Below are 16317 nucleotides of genomic sequence, written 5' to 3'. Positions count from 1 at the left end.
CAAGGTTATAGTCTCTTCTTCAAGAGCCGGTTGAACCGGGTGATGCTCCCGGAAAAGGAAGGTATATCTCTTGTAGTGTAAGGTCATGCTGTGACCTTGACCTTCAAGGTAGCGACCCAAATGTTGCACGTGACACGTCGTATCAATATGATAATCATTTATGTGAAAAAGTTGTAAAGTCCGACTTCAAATAACGAAGTTACGGGCCGGACACAATTTTGCTGCAAGGTCATACGGTGACCTTGACCTTCAAGGTAGCGACCAAAATGTTCCGCGCGACACGTCGTATCAATATGGTAATCATTTCTGTAAAATAGTTGTAAAATCCGACTTCAAATAACGATGTTACGGACCGGACGCGATTTTGCTGCAAGGTCATGCTGTGACCTTGACAGTCAAGGTACCGACCAAAATTTTGCGCGCGACACGTCGTCTCAATATGTGTGATCATTTCTGTGAAATAGTTGTAAAATCCGACTTCAAATAACGAATTTTTGGACCAGACACGATTTTGCTGCAAGGTCATGCTGTGACCTTGACCTTCAAGTAGCGACCCAAATGTTGCGCGTGACACGTCGTCTCAATATGGTGATCATTTTTGTGAAATAGTTGTAAAATCCGACTTTAAATAACGAAGTTATGGGCTTGACACGATTTTGCTGCAAGGTCATGCTGTGACATTTACCTTCAAGGTAGCGACCCAAATGTTATTTGCGCAAGTCGTCTCAATATGGTGATCATTTCTGTGAAAAAGTTGTAAAATCCGACTTCAAATAACGATGTTATGGGCCGGACACGATTTTGCTGTGACCTTGACCTTCAAGGTAGCGACCAAAATGTTGCGCGAGACACGTCGTCTCAACACGATGATTATTTCTATGAAATAGTTGTAAAATCTGACTTCAAATAACGAAGTTATGGGCGAGGCAAGATTTTGCTGCAAGGTCATGCTGTGAACTTGAACTTTAAGGTAGCGACCCAAATGTTGCGCGCGACATGTCGTCTCAATATGATGATCATTTCTGTGAAATAGTTGTAAAATCCGACTTCAAATAACGAAGTTATGGGCCGGACACGATTTTGCTGCAAGATCATGCTATGACCTTGACCTTCAAGGTAGCGACCCAAATGTTGCGTGCGTCACGTCGTATCAATATGGTGATCATATATGTGAAATTCGACTTCAAATAACGAAGTTATGGGTCGGACGCGAATTCGGGACGTACGTAAATACGTACGGACGGACGGACTGATTGACGGACTGACGGACAACCCGGCGACTATATTCTTCCCCTAAATTTCGCGGCGAGCATAAAAATCCAAATCTTACAAACAATTTGCGGGGCGTCCAATATAGCCGCCGATTTCATGCCAAATGATAGAAAATAGATTTGACAATATTATGCCGATTTTGATAAATACCTAGCAAGTTATGATGATACGTGTTAAGTTTGACTACAGGACTTTTCAGTCCCCTTCAGCAAAGCGGGTAGGGGATTATTAGAAATGGCCTCTGTCCACCCGTCCGTCCGTAACACTTTCGTATCCGCTTCTTGACTTTTAAACCGCTGAATTGTTTAAATAACTTGGCACAAAAGATCACCATTATAGGACAATGTGCAGAGCATAATAATTCGTGCACTCCCAAAGGCAAGGTCACACTTTAAGGTCAAGTGTTAAAAAGTCTACATTTCGTGTCCGTTCCACACCCTTTAAACCGCTGAAGTTTTTGAAAAATAACTTGGCACAAGTGATCACCATTATGAGACAATGTGCAGAGCGCTACTTTGTTTCAAGTGTTTCTTAAACTTACATTTCTTTCATTGCATATTATTTTTTTTAAAGTAAATGCACTGAGAACAATAAGTTAGTGTTTTACTTACTTTACATGTTTGTGGCCGAGCATACGACATACCACGGCGGCATCTGATACTTTAAAGCTTTTACTGCAGACAGGATACCATGTTTGATTTATTTTGATTTCTACTCTTCCATGTTGAAATTGCGAACCATTATAAAGGCGAATTGGGGTTTCTAGATATATCAAAATAAATATTGCTCTTACTTAATTAACAAAATTACAATTTACAATATTAGTGTTTAACAAATGCAATAGGTGTAATTGAGAACATCTTTTAATACTTCATTTGCAAAATCAATCGAATTATATATCCTTTGTTACATTATATCATTTACTAGAAATATGTTTGTTGATAGAAACATCCTTGGTACAAACATACTGCTAGACGGTCTTCTTAATTCGTTTTAACACAATTTTAACAAAGAGAAAATGTAAATCACAAATTATACTTTACAAAAATCACGGTTAAAATATCACATATTCATGACATTTCTACCAGTTTAAATAGAATTTGAATATTCGATAATATTAAGCTTTGATTTAGCACTTACGACAGTTTATTCCTGTTTCTGGAGTTGAACAACGTTTAGAAAAATCCCATGTACTATTTCGACAATTCATAACATCATGCTCATCACCATTACAGTGAAGTTTTCGGATGACACTATATGCACATTTGCTGTTGTATTTAATTCCAAAATTGTTCCAAGTTTGAACTTCAGGGTTTCTGTGAAAGAAATAAAAAAATTATATAAAAAACGCATAATTCCCTTAATATATCACTGTCATAATAACTTGGTACAGTATAAAGTCACTTCTTTTGATCCAGCAAACGATCTGAATTAATGAAACAAAGTCTCGTTTTCAAAAAATAAAATCTTATAATATTTCCCTACCATAATGCAAACATGTCACAAATTAATTACAAATCATTATTTTAGGGAAATTATTCTGTTATGACAATCAATAATTGCGGTTTTTGATAATTCTGATAACCTTGTATAATTGTATCCCAATTCTCTGCAAATCATAGCTGCCGTCTTGTCGTTTGCTATATTTGGAGTTATTTTATGCGTGCCTTGCAGATTAACAGATACATATCCCATATACTTTGTTCTTCCGTCCGTTAATTTCACGTCGGTATCTTGAAGAGAATATAAAATCATTTCATAATATTACAGATTACAATTTCAATTATATAATATAGGATGCAATCAAATTGATAAAGGACATCTTATTTTAAATATTTCTTTTCATAATTTGATAATAAATGGATTTTTTTAAATTGTTAAAACTTAAATATGTTTAGAAAATAGCCAACCACATGAAATCGCAAGACTTTCCTTCGTTTCACAAGTATTGTTAGATATCTGACAAAGTCCTATATCTATCTCTTCACCATGGCATTTCACACTAAGCTGACCATGATAATCTCCAGTCTCGTTGTACACCGTTACCGTTCTAAATTGAAAGAAAACATAGTTTACATATAACAGAATAAAACGTCAGTGTTAGTGCAAATCTGTATATGTCATACAATAGTACGAAAGGCCGGTATGAATTCACAACTTTTACTTCCTGAATTCCCGTTTTCAGCATATGGAATTCACGAATTCACGATTTTAGCTTCATGAATTCCCAACTTCAACTTCATGAATTCACGATTTCAACTTTATATATTTACGATTTCAACTTCACGAATTCAAGTTCGTGAATTCACGATTTCAACTTTACGAATTCACGATTTCAACTTTTCAACTTCATGAATTCACGATTTCAACTTCATGAATTCAAGTTCGTGAACTGACGATTTCAACTTCACGAATTCAGAATTTCAGCTTCACGAATTCACGATTTCAACTTCATGAAAGTGAAATCGTGAGTTCAAGAAGTTGAAATCGTGAATTCATGAAGTTGAAATCGTGAATTCATGAAGTGGAAATCGTGAATTCAAGAAGTTGAAATCGTGAATTCGTGAAGTTGAAATCGTGAATTCATGAAGCTGAAATCGTGAATTCATACAGTTGAAATCGTAAATTCGTGAAGTTGAACTCGTGAATTCGTGAAGTTTAAATCGGAAATTCATGAGTATGAAATCGGGAATTCATGGAGGTGTAATGTCCCCACCGGTCGCTCGTACAATAGGGACATTTTATTCTGCTTCAAGATTTCATCAGTTCAACTTCACTAATTCTGAATTCCAACTTCAAGAATTCGCATGTTAAACATTTTGAATTCATGATTTTAAATTCATAAATTCAATTCACGATTTCAACTTCAAGAATTCACGATTTAAACTTTTCGAATTCTTAACTTTAACTTTAATTATGAATTCAATTTTACGAACTTAAAGGACAAAACTTGATGAACTCTCTATCTTTACTTCTCGAAATCAATAAGACAAAAATTAAAATAGTTAAAATGTATAATCGTTAAATAAAAAAAAAATCATAAATTAAATATCAAATCGTGAAAACGACATTTCGTGAAGTTAAAATTGCAAACACACGTAGCTATACACATGAATATGTAAAGTTGAAATCGTGAATTTATGAAGATAAAATGTTATCAATGGTCTTTTGTTTTTTTACTATGTAGTGTGTAAATAGTTCGTAAATAGTAAATGTTTTCAACTATGTTTGAAATTGCATAGAAAATTGCATGTTCATTGCATAGAGTAAAAACATTAGTTCAAATAATTACTTTTATTTCACACCATATAAATTAAGCCTCGTTTTCATTTTGCCAGTCCAAAATTACAAAATTATAAAGTCTTTCTTGAACCAAGTCTAGCTTTGATTTTAAATGCCAAGTCCGCAAAATCTAAATTAAATCACAATTGCGATCCTTGTAAACTCGTTTTCATTTTCAAAAACATAGTCCAAAAACATATCGAATCCATATTGTGTTCGGAATGAATGTAAAATCCATATTGTGTTCGGAATAAATGAATTATGTCATGATATGTAAAATACTTGGTAGTGTGAATAAAAATGTTAAAAATGCATTGAGAGTACAATACAGATTCTATTGGACTCGTATATATACAGCTTGCACCATGTCCAATTAAGGCTGGACAGTTGCGTACTCGTGGAACAGAAATGAGTTTTGTACTAAATAAGGTAATAAAATCTCATATAATCATGTGCATTTCGAAACTTTTAAAACATTAATTGTTCTCATTTACACTGTACCTTTATTTTACATGTAATACAATGTTCATGTTAATGTCTGTATGTCTAAAAGAAATAAAGGTTATAAACTGCTGCATTTTCATCATAAATGAGGACACGCACCAGTCTTTCAGATAATAAATGAAAATACATTTTAACATATAATTTGGTAATAGTATATGTGTACATTGACAAACGAACTATCATTACATCTACGCCATGATTTCTGTCATGAATCTAAGTGTGTAACAGAAGAAATTGGTAAAAAGTATTAAAGCAATTATTTACCCTGTACTAAGACCCTTTGTTCTGCAGACAACTCGCGCATTGGCATTGTCTTGAAAGTCGTTTCCAGTGTAACATATATTGTTCCAGCCATCAGGACGGAGAACTTTTACACGACCCGAAATAAAACTTTCACCTCTTGTCAATTCTACTGGTGTATCTATTTAAAACATAAACCTTTGCATTATCATTCAATACGAATTTACAATTACATTTGATTTTTTTTAATTCAAACATTAAAAATGTTTTACCATAAGTTTTATTTTGAAACGTTTCGATAAAAAATGCAGCAAATGAATTACAGAAATACATACTGCAAGAGATTTCTACAGCTTTGTTGTTTGAGCAATTTGTTTGGCCCCAAGGCCGAGAATTACATTCCTGTATATCTATTTCTTCTCCCGTGCACTGAAGATTTTCTACTATTATTGATGGTGGTGATTGTGAAGTTATGAAAGTATAATTGTTCGATAAGAACTTCCTGAAATTATACGAAAACATTAAATGTACTTTAAAACAGCAAAAAACACGCAATAAGATTTAGTTTTGTTAAAGGAGCATAATTATATGTTTATTTGAATCCAATAAGCGAGAACAATTTGTGTATTCACATAACTGTTTAATATGCCTAAATATCATTAACTTACGTTGTAAAGTTGAATCCTAGCATTAAACAAATAACTTTGATGTTTTCATTCGAAAAATGTTCGCTGCAAATAGAGCCTGTATGTCCTTGATGTGTAATTATCACTCTGCCACTATATTGTGTTAGACCGCCAACAAGATTAACGGTTGTTACTGGAATAAAAAAGATGTAATATTTTTAAATCATTTTGTCCTTTCAAGAGAATTGTTTTTTTTTTTTGGCTATTATTCTTCAAATACATATTATATCACTCATTCTCACTTAAGTACGACATTCCATGTCTTCAATGTTCCATGAAAATTTGTGGAGATATATACGCCCAAACATTCTTAAAAAATGTTTTAACAACTGCATCAAAGATTTAATTTGAGTGCAAGTTTACTAGCCTATTGGTTTGATTTTGCTAGTGACAATCGCTTTTGCAAGATGGGGTACGAAAAACAGCATGTCTTCAACTAAATCGAGGTATGTTTCATTGCACGTATCTTCGTACAGAAACTCGTGGTTAATAGTAAACACAGATCATTTTCGTTATTCTATTGCAGATTTTGACACATAAAACTGTTTTTGATATTACGAAAATTAATTTTCTCAAAATCAAATTTGAATAGCTTGTCTTCAAAGTCGAAATCATTTACTTAATTGCAAAACACTGTTAATCAAACATGGTAACGCTTTAATGGTTATTTAAATAGCACTATTAAGTCTACGGTAATATAGTTAACATAATATATGAAGATTAAGAGTATCTGTGCAACCATTTTGTCAAGGATTTTACGTTAATTTGGATTTTACAAGCGTAGTTTTTACAAAATCATTTACGAGGCTCATCAATACCATGCGTTTTACAATATATTTTCAATAATTTCAATGTTATAATACTTCAAATATCTAGAGTGGATACTTGTCTTGCTTTTATTCTGTCATTCATGTAAACCATTCAACAATTTCTCATAAAATTTCCTTGTCAAACAGAAATTTTCAACATTACGAGCCTATCATTTACGGGACTCACCCTTTTTCACATTTAATTTATCTTGTGATTTATTCTGCTAGATTTGTTGAATTATTTCAACTTGTAAATGGACGTTGGCATTGTTGGAATGGTATTCTTCCACGAAAACAAAGCATAATCCATGTTTTTAAACATACGCATCTGAAATGTGTTTTTCACATGCAGATAGCTTCTAAAAATCATAATTTTGATATTGTAATTGGTATTCACAGCGTTTTGACTATTATAGAATTCAATGGATTATAAAAGAATACATTTAAACTTATACTTCAATCACAAAAATGAATTTAACATGAAAACAGGCGTGTCCCGTATCTGGCTGAACTGTCCCGTAAATGGTAGAAATAATTTTGGAATATTTATTCGAGAAATAGGAAATTTTAAGTCCACAATTTTTTCAGTTCTTGAAACAAATATAAAGAAATAGTCTGATCATATATTTGTCAGACATTTGACTATTAACACAATGCAAAATTACCTGGAGTTATTAACGCGTCAATATCGTCAGTGCACAGAACGTGTAAGACATCCACCTGTAACATGCAGACGCGGTATTCTAGCTCAATACCGCTTGGTTTGCTTTTTAGCATACACCCGCAGATAAATAGCGAATACATAGAGGATATTGAATGAGTGTAGGTTTAATACTTTATTTATTGAACGAGTTGAATAAAATCATATTATGCGAGCCTCTGGCGAGCATAATATTGTTTTATTCAACGAGTTCAATAAATTTAGTATTGAATCTACACGAATATAATATTCTATTTATCACATATATAAAATAAGAACGGTAAACTGTTAAAAAGAGTCATTTTTCTTTGACGCGCCTGTAGTGTAACGCTAACATTAGCGCGCTTTAACGCTATGTTTATAGCGCAAATGACGTGACGTCAAAGTGTTATTACACTAGTGTAATATCGTCTAGTTTAATATCGTTTTTATATAATGGCTTTATTACACTCCTGTGCCGCGGTTTGTGTGATAATTTACAATTGCGATTGACGATGAGATAGTACTTTTTTGCATTTTGCATCTATGGTGAATCATGTTATTTTGTAATTTCCTTTTCATTAAACATGAGGAAATGATAAAGTTGAAATTGTGATGTTCAAAACATGAATTAATTATAATAAAATCGTGAATCTGTGAAGTTGAAATCGTGAAAGTTACACTAATTGTGAAATCACGAAGATGAAATCGGGATTGTCCACACAGCATTTAAATTTTACGTTTATATTTGTCCTATTGAAAATAGGCTATACATAATATAATACATGTGCTTGCATATGTAAAAAGAACAACAATGATATCTCATTCATTCATTCATTCATTCATTCATTCATTCATTCATTCATTCATTCATTCATTCATTCATTCATTCATTCATTCATTCATTCATTCATTCATTCATTCATTCATTCATTCATTCATTCATTCATTCAATCAATCAATCAATCAATCAATCAACTAAACATTCATTCATTTATTCATACATTCATTCATTCATTGCTCCTTTATTTATTTATTTATTTATTTATTTATTTATTTATTAATCAGTCTGGTCTATAAACCTTAGGGGGGCTTTTGTTTGATGGACTTTGGGCGGTCTTTTGTCCTACCTGTTTTTTAATGGGGGGGGGGAGGCTGTTGTCCTATGTGTAAATTTAATGGCGGGGGGGGGGGTTGTTTTACCCGCTTATTGTTGTAACAAAAATTTGTGTCATTTATAAATATTTCTTAGCGCTTCTAATACGTCTTTCATTATTGTCATAATTATTATTATTATTATTATTATTATTATCATAAGTATTATTATTGTTATTATTATTTATTATTATTATTATTATTATTATTATTATTATTATTATTATTATTATTATCATCATCATCATCATCATCATCATCATCATCATCATAATAAGAATTATTATTGTTATTATTATTTATTATTAATATTATTATTATTATTATTATTATTACAAAATAATTATAATTATAATAATAATTATAATTATAATTATAATTATGATAATAATTATTATCAAACAAAATAAATAACCGATTGAGCATTAGAATCAAAGTTTTGCCTATGAAAACTTAAATTTCAATGGTTATGTTATACATGTATGCAAAGTTATCGTTTATGGATACATGTTATTTCCAATTTAATATTGCATTATTTTGGATAGAATAAAGGTCTTAGTATGCTGGTTTCTTCCCTAAATATAAATTCGTTGCACTATTAATGCTAAATGCTTTATTACACAAACGGTATCTAGGCATATCACGCGTTTTCAAAACAGCCAATGAGTTTAAAGCGTTGGTTTTGTATCACGTGAATCCTATCAACCAATCAGAAATAGCGCGGGCGAAATGAAAAAAGAAAAAACGGGATTGGAAATGGATAGTTAATAAAATTCAGAATATTGCAAAACAAGGTAGGTTAAAAGTTATTTTTTATCGTTGCAATATCAATATGCGATCAATAGAATAGTTGCATTTTGTGAACAACAGCTTATTTCAGGGTTAAACTGATTTGTTTTTAGAAAACTTTAACACTGTTTAATCTGTTTCGCTATCCAATATGGCCGCCGGATTAGATAATTAAAGCAGGGATATATCCCTAAACTTAGACTGGGAGGATACGAGTTTGATTTTGATTTCTAAACTGTATCTTGTTTAATTAATAATTTGTATGAAAAATGCAAAAACAAAAAAATGAAAAGGGCATTTGATAAATGCGTTAATCATAACTTCCCTTCAAGGTAAAAAAGATACCGAGTTAAAAATTACGACATTTAAACATCGAAGATGTCAAGGTATTACAGCCCCTTGACATGGTTTTACTTATTTGTCAACGAACGGTAATAGTTTAATTGACTATGCTATATGCTCGGAGGATTTATTTCCCCTGGTTTCAAATTTTATAGTACATGATTTATATACTTTTTCACCACATTGTCCTATCCAAGTTGATTTAAATGTAAATAGTTATGAACAATGTAATGTTACAAATAATTCTACATTATGTGAAAAAATTGTATGGGATAATGAAAAAGTTGATTATTACCGAGACGTTATTTCTGCTGAGCTGTCTAATATAAATGACATTGTTAGTTGTATTGTTTCAAAAGAAACTAATGTTAGCGCTGGAATAAATGAAATATCTAATATTTTGTATGATAAAACTAAAAGTGTTTTTGGTAAAACTACGTGTAATAAAAATAATACATGTGTTAGAACGTATAAGAGCCCATGGTTTAATAAAGAATGTGAGACCGCTAGGCGAGAATTTAGGACTGTTAATAAATCTCTTAAATAAGAATAAATCTGTAGTAAATTTTGAATTGTTAAAAAACTAAACGACGAGTATATAAAAAAGCTAAAAGAAAAGCACAATCTGAGTATAATGGGAAACAGAGGAAAAATCTACAAAATTTAGCCAAGCACCAGCCTCAAAAGTTTTTGGCAAGAAATACGAAAAATTAAAAACATAAAATCTAAAGCTGGAGATATTTCTGAAGAACATTTTTTCAATCATTTTAAAACATTATTTGCGGAAAATAGTGCTTTCATTAATAATGAGGTTGAGGATGAATTGAATCAGAAAAGTTTAGATGAAAATGTTATTGAACAACTTGATAAAGAATTTAGTATTGTTGAGATAAATTCAGCTATTTCTTCTTTTGAAAAGAGGTAAAAATGGGGGTGTAGAATATGTTGATTAGTGAAATATTTATAGAATGTAGTGATCTTTTACTTCCTTCTCTTTATAAATTGTTTAATTTTATGTTTCTTAATAGTGTATATCCTGAGATATAGACAAAAGGTATGATAGTTCCAATCCCCAAAAAAGGCAATGCTGATGATGTAAACAACTATAGAGGTATTACCCTTACCAGTGTTTTTTCTAAAATATTTTCTTCAATGTTAGATACACGTTTGCGCAAGTGGGCCGAAACTAACAATTTGTTATCGGAGTACCAGTATGGGTTTCGTAACGGCAAAAGCACCATAGATTGTATTTTTGTTTTAAATTCTATAATTAATAAAGTTATTAATAGTGAGAAAAAGAAATTATATTGTGCCTTTATTGACTTTCGTAAAGCATTTGATGTTGTATATAGGAATGGTATATGGTTAAAATTATTGAATTATGGAGCTTCCTCTAAAATTGTCAAAATGTTAAAAGCTATGTATGAAAATGTTAAAGCATGTGTTAGAGTTAATGGGTCTGTAACTGATTATTTTGACTGTAATAATGGTGTTAAACAAGGCGAACCATTATCTCCTTTGTTGTTTATCTTTTTTATCAATGATATGTATGAATATTTGTATGATGATAATGTTGAGATGTTTACGTTAGAAGATATGAAATTATTTCTGTTATTGTTCGCCGATGATACAGTTTTGTTTTCATATACGAAAAGTGGTTTACAATTGTTACTAGATAAAACTATATATGTATTGTCATGAATGGGGAATCACTGTTAAATCCAGAAAAATCAGTTGTTATGATATGTAAAAAAGGTACTAGACAAGAAAATGATGTATTTATGTATAATGACCAAATTTTGAAATGTGTTAATAAATTTACTTATCTAGGTGTATCTGTTTCGTCAAACGGTAGCTTGTTTCAAGCACAAAAATCTTTGTCAGAACAAGCTTTAAAGGCACTTTACTCACTTAATTTCACTTTTTGATAAGGTATCTCTAGAAATATCGGAAAAGTTAAAATTATTTGACTACATGATTATGCCTATTCTCAATTATGGTTCTGAAGTATGGGGGTTTGCATAATGCACCAGACATAGAACATGTTCATAAAAAGTTTTTGAAGCAACTTCTGGGTGTAAGACAGCAAACAGCAAATGCTGCTGTATATGGTGAATTTGGAAGGGTACCATTGTTAATATTACGCAAAATACGTGTTGTTAAATACTGGTATAGAATAATTAAACAGCCTGATTCTCTTATGTATAAATTGTTAATGATGAAAGATAGAAATAATCAATATGTTAATAAATGGTCGATTGATGTTAAAAAATTGTTTCAAAATTTAGGATTTGCTAATATTTTTGATAATCCCAATGTTATTGATTTAAAAACCATCATTCAACGTATATATGATCAATATAATCAACAATGGTTATCGGAAATTAGTAATTCATCAAAATTAGAGACGTATAAGATTATAAAAGATAGTTTTAATTTTGAAAAATACCTTTCTTTAGTAAAAAATCCAAAGTTTAGAATAGCTTTGTCACGATTTAGATGCTCAGCACATAGACTTATGATAGAAGAAGGTAGATTTAGAAATATTGACAGAGATCAGAGAATTTGTTTAAAATGTTACATGAATGAAATTGAAACAGAACATCACTTTTTACTAGTTTGTCCATTTTATAGGGAATTAAGGAAAGAACATTTACCAAAATATTATTGCTCTTGGCCTACTTTAAATAAATTTATATCTTTAATGAAAAATTCTAAGCATGGAACTGTTAATAGATTATCAAAATATATCTACTTTGCAAATGCATTACGTGATAGAACGAATGATTGATTGTTTTCAAATACTGATATTGGTATACATAGAATACTATTATTTACAAACATATATTGTAATACATTAGATATGTGTTCTTTACAATATAAGAATGTTAATGTAAAATTATTTGTATTCAGTTACATACTTTTCTCATATACTATTTGTAACCGTCATTCTGTTTATGGCGACGGACATTGTAAAATGTTTATGCCTTTTGAAATAAAATCTTGAAATCTTGAATCTTGGTAGTACAAAGGGATTAATCAGTGTGTGTGTGACACGACCTATGTATGCTTGATTGGTCATCTGATTGGACTTTATAATCTTGAGCGATCTCAATTATCACTTAAAATCAGGGGTGCGAATCAATGTACAATCAAGCTGAAAAGAGACACTCAAATTCTATTCATTTTAATAGTAATTTATGAAATTGATAGCCGAAAAATAGGTTATTTTTTATCTATTCAATTTATCAAAAATTATCAGATTTAACAGATTCTAAGTTTCTGTACACAATAACATGTTGTTATATATTTCTTATTTATATTAACATATTCTTAAATGAATACAAATCTTAAACAAAAATAGGAAACAAATATTTCTTTTTTATTTAAATCATTATACATTTAGATGAATAAATAAAATGAAAATAATTGTCAGAATTTTTTATTTACATTAATACAAAGAATGACAGATACATATCTGTATGATTGCATGTAATATGGCCGACAGGTGTTAAGTTTAACAGTTAACTGTTAATTCACTACCCTTGGTGTCAAAAGATAATTGAGCCGCGTCACGACAAAATCAACATAATGGGTTTGCGACCAGCATGGATCCAGACCAGCCTGCGCATCCGCGCAGTCTGATCAGAATCCATGCTGTTCAGTGTTCACATTGATACGAAGATTAGATCAGGAACCTGTTGTCGGTGTAAAGTTTTTAAAACTCGTAAATATAACATATCGCAACGAACCAGAAGTTTTAAAACGGATTTGTTTGTATTGTTTTAGCATTAATAGTAATTAGCAAGATCGAGTTTACTCGCAATTCAGGACAGACAACTCTTGGTTTTCATTCGATATTTTTGGTTATTTATCTACGTTATTCAGGATTACCCAGATTTTAAATTGTATATACATGAACTGAGTTTTCAACATTTACATTGGATTTTTTATTGGACAAATTAAAATTTAATTATTTTTTTCTTATTATAATTAAAACTCTTTGTTTAGTTTTTAAGATAAACATTACGCATAAGGTGATATCGCATGAGTTAGTCACAAACACGCGCCTGTTTGAGGAAACAGTTATTTAATATTTCGTTATACATAAATTTAAACGCTTGAAAAACTGTATTGAGCCTTTGTACATCACACATTTTTCGACATTCCATATTTTGACTTATATTTCACATAAAGCAATATGGTAACACACGCACGCACGCACGAACACACAAACATACATAACTTCACATGCACATAAAAGTGAATACGTTCCTACAGTATTAACACTTCTCACTTCCCCTCGGAGCGTGCACGTCGCTGAGAAGGCACAGGGCATCGGCAGAAGATTTACAACTTGGCTGGTAGACAACTTTAACGGCGCCTTCAACCGTGGGCATTAACTACGGAATCCTACTTCGTCACTTCTGCGGACCAGCTGCCGATGTCCTGACTAATGCCGAGGGGAGTGGCCCTACAAAGTAGGCTGAGACGACGAGGATGGTGTACTAGGGTGCGTGAGCCCCTAGTACAGATAGACGGCTTGTAAGGCAGGCCTATAGCTGGCACCAACAGCCCTTTTCAGGGCTAAACACCTTTCCTATTGTCACAGGTTACTGTACATTTAGGTTCTCATTGACCGCCGTACAGTGACCTACTTTTCGGCTCAAAATTCATATCTTTGGCTAATACTCCGTGGAAATTGCATGGAGGTAAATTATCACCATTTTGTGCTTCAAAATTAACTCTTTAAGGACATGACTGGTGACATGTCCGGGGTCCGTACTCGACAGCGCAAGCTGCATTTTGTGCCCGAAAGGGCGGATGGACCCTCATTAAGCTTTAACTACATACATACAGTATTAACACTTTCGCACATGTGATCACTTATGAAATATTTTCAATGTGCTCTTTATCAGTTTATGCTGAAGTTATATTATGATTTTTCAGGACAGTGTACAGCGTGTTTAAATCTTCTAAAATGCAGCTGTGCCCTCTTACAGCAATTATAGATGAAGCAAAGTATGGTAGCAAGTTATATAGATGTAAGTTCACGTATATACATTGTTGTGTTTTGTGAATAAAATAAGACAATTACACGGACGTACTGCCTGTAAAGAAGAGTTACCCAGACTCATATATTCCCATCTGTATTGACATCATGTGTTTTATTCATTCTCAAGGCAAAGTCAAATTTCCCTAATTACACGCATTTATTTTGACATGAATAAATGTGGTTAGTTATAAATACATTGGTTTTCTTTTATATCTTGTTGGAATCAATTCTTAGGCGGAATGATGCCACACTTCATAAAATGATGTCAATTAAGGCATATATGATAGAAGCATTTTGCCGCGCATTTGAAAATGCTAAAATATACTTGCTTTTAATATGCAAAAATCAGATATATAAAATATAAGAATTAACTCGAACACACACAATGGTTTTATATAGATGCACTGTGCATGTGACTTTATTTTATTAAATTAGTTTTCTTTTCTTAAACATGTTACTGTATCAAAAAATATGAGCCGTGTCATGACAAAACCAACATAATGGGTTTGCGACCAGCATGGATCCAAACCAGCCTGCGCTTCCGCGCAGTCTGATCAGGATCCATGCTGTTCGCTTACCAAGTCTATTACAAGTAGAGAAACGGATAGCGAACAGCATGGATCCTGATCAGACTGCGCGGGTGCGCAGGCTGGTCTGGATCCATGCTGGTCGCAAACCAATAATGTTGGTTTTGTCGTGACACGGCTCATATTATGTATTTCGTTACAGTTTAATCACTTTTATATATGTTAATGATAGTTTTTTTAGTTACTACGTGCGTAAGCGATAAGTACGCCGCTTTGATAATGTGAGAGTGACGTTACATTTTCTTTTGTGCATGTACACTAAAGTTAACAACATTAGTCTGAATAGGTAAAACAGGGTTTTCAAAGCAAATATAATGTAAGATAAGAAATTTGAAATGTCTTGATGGCAAAGTTAGTAAAGTCATTAGAACTTCATACACATTAAATTTTATCACAAGTTCGAGCCTCACAAGATGTCTTACTTTTTTTGCGTTTGTCTTTCCATATATATTTTTTTTTAATTTTACATTAGAAAAATGAATTGGGATAGAAAGGCAGTTTTATTATGATATTTAATAATTTAGATATACATGCACGGATGATAGTGATTTTTATCCTGTATAGTATGTAGTATGTAGTAGTCATAGTACTTTTGCAGTGCAATAGTATTTCGTGCAAACTTAACTATAGTTGAAACAGTCTGTGTACAGTATCATGCATTCCGTATAAGTTTGCACCAACTTGCTAAATAGGGCTAAATATAGCTACATTTAAAACAAAATGAGAACTTGACCACCTCGTCACTTCATTATTATACTAAACGCACAGTACTTGTGCGCACGTAAAACATATTGCGTTGATACGTAAATGTTTCACGTGCGCACGTAATAGTCGAATTCGCATGTATTAACTAAAATATTTCCTATGTTATTTTAATGCAATTGTCACATATGATACGTATATTTTATTATCTGAA

General features: G+C 31.8%; 1 protein-coding gene across 1 annotated transcript in view; it reads right to left on the bottom strand.

The window, feature by feature from the left end:
• LOC132758628 (uncharacterized) overlaps positions 1-16317 on the bottom strand; it is a 63909-nt gene that overhangs the window by 30684 nt on the left and 16908 nt on the right. Inside the window, exons 18-24 of the mRNA XM_060750322.1 lie at positions 5967-6117; positions 5634-5800; positions 5323-5479; positions 3183-3322; positions 2858-3005; positions 2413-2588; positions 1884-2034 (exon numbers count right to left, since the gene is read on the bottom strand). Coding sequence (XP_060606305.1) covers positions 1884-2034; positions 2413-2588; positions 2858-3005; positions 3183-3322; positions 5323-5479; positions 5634-5800; positions 5967-6117 — 1090 coding nt within the window. The remainder of the gene's footprint in view (positions 1-1883; positions 2035-2412; positions 2589-2857; positions 3006-3182; positions 3323-5322; positions 5480-5633; positions 5801-5966; positions 6118-16317) is intronic.

This window comes from Ruditapes philippinarum, unplaced genomic scaffold (genome assembly GCF_026571515.1).
Source record: "Ruditapes philippinarum isolate M1 unplaced genomic scaffold, ASM2657151v2 ctg6921_1_1_1_1, whole genome shotgun sequence".
Lineage (NCBI taxonomy): Eukaryota > Metazoa > Mollusca > Bivalvia > Venerida > Veneridae > Ruditapes > Ruditapes philippinarum.
This window is presented reverse-complemented; position numbering and strand designations above follow the sequence as displayed.